General features: G+C 50.6%; 1 protein-coding gene across 3 annotated transcripts; it reads right to left on the bottom strand.

Annotated features, from left to right (window-relative positions):
- Nucleotides 1–241: 241 nt before the first annotated feature.
- Fbxo27 (F-box protein 27) lies at nt 242–6,508 on the bottom strand. 3 transcript variants are annotated; one of them, XM_029542036.1, is made up of 6 exons: nt 6,420–6,508; nt 5,687–6,067; nt 4,461–4,572; nt 4,269–4,364; nt 3,081–3,216; nt 242–1,447 (listed from the first exon to the last, which is right to left on the bottom strand). In XM_029542036.1, exons 2-6 carry the CDS (start codon nt 6,039–6,041, stop codon nt 1,304–1,306), a joined length of 843 nt encoding a protein of 280 aa, XP_029397896.1. In that variant the 5' UTR covers nt 6,042–6,067; nt 6,420–6,508; the 3' UTR covers nt 242–1,303. The 3 variants fall into 3 exon arrangements, with proteins under 3 accessions (XP_029397896.1, XP_021072910.1, XP_029397891.1); XM_021217251.2 differs by having other exon boundaries at nt 6,381–6,466; XM_029542031.1 differs by lacking the exon at nt 6,420–6,508 and adding an exon at nt 6,251–6,322.
- Between the last annotated feature and the right edge of the window lie 2,009 nt (nt 6,509–8,517).

The raw sequence follows: 8,517 nt of genomic DNA, 5'->3' as shown, positions 1-8,517 counted from the left end.
ACTGACTCCCCCAAGTTGTCCTCTGATCTCTACATGCTCACTGTGGTCTACATGCACCACCACCAAGCACGCAAGGCACACGCACGCACACACACACACACACACACACACACACACACACACACACACACNCACACACACACACACACACACACACACACACACACACACACACGCAGCTGTATAGTGAGTTCCAGGTGAGCCAGGGATATATAGTGAGACCCTGTCTCAAAACCACAATAACAATCACATAAAGCATTAAAAAAAGACCAAAACAAAGAAAAAGATATGAACCAGTTTAGGCAAAATAATCAATTTATTACAGTGAAATTGGCAGATAGATATTGCCAGATAGATATTCTCTCACTGTTTGAGAAAATTAAAAATAACTTTAAATATTATACAATATAGACATCTTTGATGATCGGGGCCTGGACTCTAGGCACTTCCTAACTGTCTGGAGAAAAATCTGTGGGCAGATATACCCTAAGACACTCTTTAATGAGGAGGCTGGCTATAGCCAATAGAGCTTTGGTTCCTTACCCAAGGGAGCTGGAATTCTGCTAGCCATAAATCCTATGTTCAGCCCTAAGTAGAGGGCCTCAGTGAAGGGACAGAGAAAATCCCTGAGGCAGAAACAGGACGTGACCAGAGGGGACACTGGGGATGTTGCTCAGATAGTAGAATGTTTGCCTGGCATGCATGAAACCCTGGGCTCATCCCCAGCACTGCACAAGACTGAGTGGTACTGGTGTGTGCTTATAGTCCCAGCACATAAGTGTCAAAGGCAGGAGGGTTGTTGCCAGCTGGGATGCCCTGTCTCAAAAAAGGGTGGGGGATGAATACTGGGGACAGGGCAAAGAGGGTGAGTGAACTGAAATAGAGGCAGCTTGTGACCTGAGACCAGCATGCATCCATGCATCAGGGCACCCAGGCATCCATGCACCCATGCATCAGGGCACCCATGCATCCATGCATCTGGACACCCAGGCACCCATGCACCCATGTATCAGGGCACCCCATGCATCCAGGCATCCACGCATCAGGGCACCCAGGCATCCATGCATCTGGGCACCCACGCATCCATGCACCCAGGCACTCATGCTGTAAAGCAGCAGCAATAGGTAGATCTGAGAGAGGGCTTCAGTGTTACAGACTCTGAAAACAAGACCAAGGAGGACCCTTCACTGTATCCCAGAATTCCATGTGCCAGGGAGGTAAAGTTTTTGACTCATGAGGGATTCCAGCTGACAGCTCCAGGAAGGCACAGTCAGATTGTCTTGCCAAAATGGTGGCCTTTTGACTAGGACTGACAGACTCTTATGATCACACTCGAGTTTGTCACTCTGGCCCCATAGTGGCCAGCCCAGAACTGTGTGTCCTGGCCCCAGTGTTCAAAAGAGATGAAACGTACGCCCCTCCTGATGCCGGAGAACACGTGGGTGACCTGGAGGTAGAAGGAGTCAGTCAGCCTTGTATCACAGCCCTTCCGTCAGCCAGTCTGTGATTTCCCAGGTGATGGCCCTTCTGAAACCTTGCCATGTTCTCATTAGCAGGTGGGACCTGAGGCTAGGTGTGGTGACAAGCTCCTGCCATCACGGGGCCGGGGGACTGAGGCGGGAGGAAGGAAAGTTAGATGCTCAGACTACCTAGTCCTCAACAGTTGGGTTATATAGTAAGAAACTGTCTCAAAGAAAAAGGAACAAACAAACAAAAAACAAAAAAGAGGTTTTATCACCAAGTATGTGGCAGAAATTCTGGGCGGGGCTGTATACATCTGCAATTATTCCCAGCATTTGGGAGACAGAAGTGAGGACCAGGAGCTCAAGGCTAGCCTCAGCTACACAGTGAGTTTGAGACCAGCATAGGGGACATGAGTAGGTCTTGCCATGTAAGGTTTCTCTTGGCTCCCTTAGCCACTATGGGAGAAGTCTGTCTGCCCTGTGGCGGCCATAATGTGAGGAATCACAGTGTAGACTGGCCCAGAGATCTCATGCAACAAAGCTTTGAAACCAAATCAACAGTGATTCCTCATCTCACGGGCATCCCGGGGCGGGCAGACGGCCAGTGGTCATGATTACCCACCACCACCACCTTATCCTTCAGCAAAGGCTGAAATGCTATTGTTTGCACAGTAGAGACTTCATCCAGAACTGCCTAGCCCAGCTTTCTCCCTGTACTGACTCAGACGACATAAGAGGGCGGGGCCAGGGAAACAGCTCAGTTGATAAAGTATAAGGAACCCGAGTTAAGATCCCCAGCTCCCCACCCCCACCCCCAGCCAGGTGGCGGTGGCGCACGCCTTTAATCACAGTACTTTGGAGGCAGAGGCAGGAGGATTTCTGAGTTTGAGGTCAGCCTGATTTACAAAGTGAGTTCCAGGACAGCCAGGGCTATACAGAGAAACCCTGTCTCGAAAAACCAAAAACCAAAACAAAACAACAACAAAAAAGATCCCCGTGTTCTGAACTGGCTGTGGTCACATGTATATCTGTGACACTAGTGCCAGGACGGACTGTGTATCATCACAGCCCACTGGCCAGTCTGTCTAGCCAATCAAACTAGCCAGTCAATGAGTTCCTCATTCAGTGAGAGACACTGTCTCAAAAACTAAGGTGGAGGGTAAAAGAGAAAGACATATGACATAGTTCTTTCTGCCTTCCACATAAACAGGCACAGGCAGAGCCCCATGTACATATACAACACACACGCACAACCACATTAAAATCCAAAGATGGAGGGGCTGGAGAGATGCCTCAGCAGTTAAAAGCACTGGCTGCTCTTCCAGAGGTCCTGAATTCAATTCCCAGCACCCACATAGTGGCTTACAAGTGTCTATAATGGTAGTTCCATGGGATCTGATGTCCTTTTCTGGTGTGCATACATGCAGACAAAACACCCATATACATAGATAAATAAATCTTAAAAACAAAACAAAAACAAAAGCCCCAAGACAGAGATATGATAAAAATGACTGCCGTTGACCATATGTTGAAGTCGCCACCAGCCAATCCCCACCCAGCGAGAAGTTGCCACCAATCCCCACCCAGCGAGAAGCTTGGCTTTGGCTAGAGGCTCACCTGCAGGTAGACATCATTGTTCCACTGTTCAATGGGGTCTGGCACAGCGGAGAACTTATCTATGACGTTCTGGTGAGCATCAAGAAGTGTGACAAAGAGACGGTACTTACAGCCACTGTCGTGTCGAGCTCCCCACCTGTGGGAAGGTGAGGTCTCAATACATCACCTACCTCTCTGGGGGGGGGGGGTGTAGCTTCCCTGGGAGTACAAATTAAGTTCCTCACAGGGGTCTTGAGGGCTAAGATGGCTAAGTCAGTGAAGGGCTTGCTGCACAAGAATGACAGCCTGTGTTTGAGCCTCAGAACTCATGAAAGGTGCTGGGTGTTGCTGGGTGTGGTGGCAGAGGCAAGTGGCTCTCTGTGAGTTCAAGGCCAGTCTGGCCTGAAGAGAGTTCCAGGTCAGTCAGGATTATATAGCAAGACCCTGTCTCAGGGAAAAAAAAAAAAAAAAAAAAAGCTGACAAGTCAGGGATAGTGACACACTACACACTTCTAACCAGAGCACTGGGCAGGCAGAGAGCCGGGTAGCCCAGGCATGTCATTCCAGTTGTTTTAGAGGTATCTCAAGTACAAGGTCAGCCTAGGCAACTTGGTAAGACTCTGCCTCAAAATAAAAGCACAAAGAGACCTGGAGTGTGAGGTCCAGCATGCATGAGGCCCTGGGTTCCATCTTCAGTTCCTGTACTTGTCTCTGCCCCAGTAAAATGCACTCAAAGGATCTCTGGCCCTTGCAAAGCCATGTCTGCCTGGAGTGTCTGTTTTGGAGACCCAAGTCATACCAAATAGTCTACCATATTGATTAAGGACAAGGTCTGGCCATGTCCACAGACAGGCATAGGCCAAATTTTGTCACTTTAGAAAGAGCCATGGTGTAATTTAGGGCTGTGAGTTAATGTCTGTTGGCCTAGAGGCTGTGGTTAACCACAGGGGCAAGCAGCTAATTGGTCAGTCAATCCAGGAAGCCCCAATAAAGACTCTGTACAGAGAACGGACACTCTCACAGGCATCTGGATACAGGCAACCCGACTATCAGGTTGGTAACTCCATGGAGCTCACACTGGCATAGCTCACCTATGCCATCCTGGGATTCACATAATCCTTTTGCTTCAGCGTCCCAAGTGCTGGGATTACAAGTGTGTGCCGTGGGTCCCAGTGTGTACTAACGGGCTTTTCCTGTGCCCAGACTCACCAGTCTGAGACAGCAATCTCCACACCACCACTGTCCAGCAGCTCTGGCCACAGACCCTTCTCCACCAGGTCCACCACCTGCTTCTTGCGACACCAGCTAGGAAGGAGAGACAGAGGTTGGTCCGTGAGAACCCGCAGGTCTTTCTTCAAGGGCTCTGACCAGGGGGGGGTGGGAGGCGGGGAGGGCTTTCACCTGAAGGAAGTCACGAAGCAGGTCTGTGATGGGGCCCCAGGTACAGGTTTCCTGTTCTTCTCCACCACCCATCCATCCCCACCGTGCCGCACCATCCATTTGCGCAGCCCTTCTGTAGAGAAGAACAGTGGGGGTAATCGCAGTACCAGGGACGCGGAGGCTTTAGGATTGCCGCCGAATTCAAGCCGCGCCGCCCCTCCCCCACCCCTCAGCTCTGAAAAGAATCGGAAACCTGAGCAGACAGGACCGCTCAGTGGGAAAACTTTAGCCTAACCCTCAGACTTCACGCGGAAATACAAGGAGAAAACAGAGGATACAAAGTTGGCCGCTGAGCACCTACCAGCTGTACGCGAGGCTTGAGCCCTATAACACACACCAAAATAATTTAACAAATTAAAAGTTTCTGTCTGCAGACTATGTATATACGCCTGGTACCTCCAGAGGCCAGAAGAAAGGGTGGTCTCCCTGAGACTGGAGTTACAGATGTTGTGAGTTTCCACTTGAGCGTTTGGAACTGAGCTCAGGGCCTTTGGAGGAGCAGTTCTTAGCCGCTGAGGTACCTTTCCAACCCGCAGAAACAAAAAGCAAAACAACAAAGAAACAAAACCAAAATAGACTAATAAAATTGAAAAGCTTGGAACTGCTCTTCTAGAGGACCTGAAGTGAGTTCCCAGCTCCCAAGCCAGGAGGCTTAGCCTCCTGAAACTCCAGTCCCAGAGAATCTGTTTTGACTTCCAACAAGCACACATTGATGAAAATAATTTGTTAAAATGTAAAAGCCAATCAAGCAAGATATTTATGTGTTGATTTTAATTGCTCATTGGTGCCTCTCTGTGCATCCTGTCTCTCAGATAGAGGATCTGCTGTGTGGTCCCCTCCACCACTCTCTTATGTGGGTCAGGGGCTTCCAGCCACTCTAACTGGGTCAAGTGTGACCCCACTTCTAGCGCCCCCTCTGCTTCATCTGTAGACCTGCCTATCGACTTACCTCTAGGCCCCGCCCATTACATATCTTGTGACTCCGCCCTTTCCCCCCTCTCACTGGTTCCTTTCTGGTCTCACAGCCCACAGCCCACAATATCTCGTGACCCCGCCCTTAATCCCTTCGGGTGGATTTCTTCTTGGCTCTGTCTATTAGCATTCTTGGGGACCCGCCCTTTGTGCCTCAGTTCTTTCTTGGTCCCGCCCCTCAGCTTCCTCTAGGCCCCGCCCTCTCAGAACCTCACCTTGGCCACAGGGGTTGCTGATGAGGTTGCGTCCAAGCGGTCTCAGTGCGCAGAATTGGCCCAGGGGGCAGGGCGTGTCTTCGCGGGCAGGGGGCAGGCAGCGGCGGGCTAGCGTCAGCAGGGCGCGGCCCGCTGCGCTGTGGTCCCGGGCCAGCAACAGCAGCCATAGGGCCTGGCCATCCACCAGGGCGCGCCAGGCACGGCACACTCGGCGGCAGTGCATCAGCAGCGTGCGCGGGGGCACGTGGCTCAGTACCAGCAGGAGCAGCTCCGGGGGCAGACGGCTCAAGTCCAGGGCCTCCTGGGGGTCGGGCTCCGGCGTCGGGACCCGGGTCCTGGATGTCCAGGCACCCATGGTCCTCGCGCCCCGCTTGGCTGGGACTGCAGGAGAGGAGGAGTCAGATGTTAGTGATCAGCAGCCTCCGCGACTCGCAGCCTTTGCTGCCGGGTTTTGCAGCCGTCCACCCCGAGACTAACAGCCCCGAAGCCCTCCGCTGTCTCCCACGTCCCTTGCCGCCTCTCTGTCCCCAAAGCCTACCCTCCTCCCAACCCGCTGGTGCTCACCCGCACCCCTGCCAGCTCCCCTCCGCGGTCTGGAGGACCGCATAGTTATAACTTTGCCTAATACTATCGTTCGCAGGCGAAACCTCTCTGAGATTCGCCGAATGTCCAGCCCTGTGGATCCAGACCCCACCTCCTTCCGGCTTAAGACTGGTGGAGTTTAGGAATCCACCTGAGGACACAGATTAGGCCAGGGCTCTGACACAGTCCTAGCGGTTCCGCAACAATCCAACACTTGGAGTGACTTTAAATCCGCAGTGGACGCCTGGCATCTGGTAACAACTATTATTTCGGGTAGGCATCCAAGTGGAAGGCTCCACCCCTAAACGCCTTATGCAGTCCGTCACCTTTAATCCCAGACACAGTCATCGGGTCATCCGCGATTTACAGGAAAAAGCAGGCTCTAGAGGACAAAAAAAAAATGACCCCGCTAACCGAAAGCATCAGCGAAAGCTTACAGTTTCGAACTTCGCCAAGTTAGCACGTCTTTTTTTTTTTTTTTAAAGATTTATTTATTTATTATTTTATGTCTGTGAGTACACTGTAGCTGTGAGCCTTCATGTGGTTGTTGGGAATTGAACTTTTAGAACCTCTGCTTGCTCCCGTAGGCTCTGCTTGCTCTGATCAACCTGCTGTGAGTCCCTGCTTGCTCCAGCCCAAAGATTTATTTATTTATTATTATACATAAGTACACTGTAGCTAACTTCAGACACACAATAAAAGGGCATCAGATCTCATTATGGATGGTTGTGAGCCACCATATGGTTGCTGAGATTTGAACTCAGGACCTTCGCTTTGGAAGAGCAGTCAGTGCTCTTAACCACTGAGCCATCTCTCCAGCCCCTCCACCCCCACCCCCACCCATCTCTGTCTTAACACAGAAAAGGAACTGAGGCTCTTAGAGGCCATGACCTTCCTAAGTGACAGCACAACTAGTAGGTGTAGTGAGTGAGTCATGAGTCTAGCTCCAGAATTTTTTTTTTTTTTTTTTTTTTTTTTTTTGAGACAGGGTCTCACTTTGTAGGGCTGGCTAGCCTGGAACTCACTGTGTAGGCAAACTGAGAGACCTGCCTGCCTCTGCCTCCTGAGTGCTGGGACTAAAGACATGTACTACTATGACCAGCTCTTTAAAAATTACTTCTTAGCCAGGCAGTGGTGGCGCACGCCTTTAATCCCAGCACTTGGGAGGCAGAGGCAGGCAGATTTCTGAGTTCGAGGCCAGTCTGGTCTACAGAGTTCCAGGACAGCCAGGGCTACACAGAGAAACCCTGTCTCGAAAAACCAAAAAAAAAAAAAAAATTGTTTAATGTTTGCCTGCATTTGTGTCTCCACCATGTTTGTGCCTGGGGCCTGGGGAAGTCAGAGGGGGTATTTTCAGGATTCCCTGGAACCGGAGTTACAGATGGTCGAGAGCATCTGTGATGCTAGTCAAACCCAGGTCCTTTGGAGAAATTGGTCATCTATCTCTCCAGCCCTACTTTGCAACTGAGTCTCAGGTAGAGCCTATGCTGTCCTTGAACTCACTAAGCAGCCAAGCCTGACGCTGGACTTCTGACCTTGTGCCTCTGGAGAACTGGAATTACAGGCAAGCGTCACCATACCCTATTTGCAGATCTTTTATTTTAACTTGTGTAAGACTCCGGGGGAGCCTTAGCTTACTGAGGACCCCTGAGTTAACCATGTGGAGCTGGGATAGATGCAAAAAGCAAAAGGAATTTATTGTTCCAGTGCACTGGGATTTCCCAGACCTGAAAGAGAGGTGGTGGCCCCCAGCACCTGTTCAGTGAGTTTTTATATGGTTTCCAGGATCAGAACAGAGCATCTAGGCACAATATGACTGGCGGAACAGTGCACCCTTTAAACTATTGATCTTTAGCGAATGAGGTGACAAGGACATCTCTTGTCTGAAGGTGGGCAGCAGTCTCTCCTGTGGAATATGTCCCCACCTGCAGGTCAGTTCCTGCCCTGTGGTCAGAGGAATGTTAATTAGCCTCTCCCTTCTGGAGGGGCAATTGTTTCATGACCTTACCAACGTTCCTGAGCTGACATTTTCACCTGTTTGTCACTCTGTCCAGTGAGTCAGAGGCATGCTACTAAGTATCAACAAAGAAAAGTGTGTCTGGGTTCCTGTGCTGAGCTTGCTTTATGGAAGGAGACACATGACCAATAAAATAGGCAGACATGAGAAGCAGCTTGTGTGCATGTCTGTCTCTGTGTGTATCTGTTGTGTCTAATGTTTGCTCTGTCTGTCGTCTGTCTGTCTGTCTGTC

This window comes from Mus pahari, chromosome 1 (assembly GCF_900095145.1).
Source record: "Mus pahari chromosome 1, PAHARI_EIJ_v1.1, whole genome shotgun sequence".
Taxonomy (NCBI): Eukaryota; Metazoa; Chordata; class Mammalia; order Rodentia; family Muridae; genus Mus; species Mus pahari.
The sequence above is the reverse complement of the archived record's forward strand: the minus strand, read 5'-3'. Positions and strand labels throughout refer to the sequence as shown.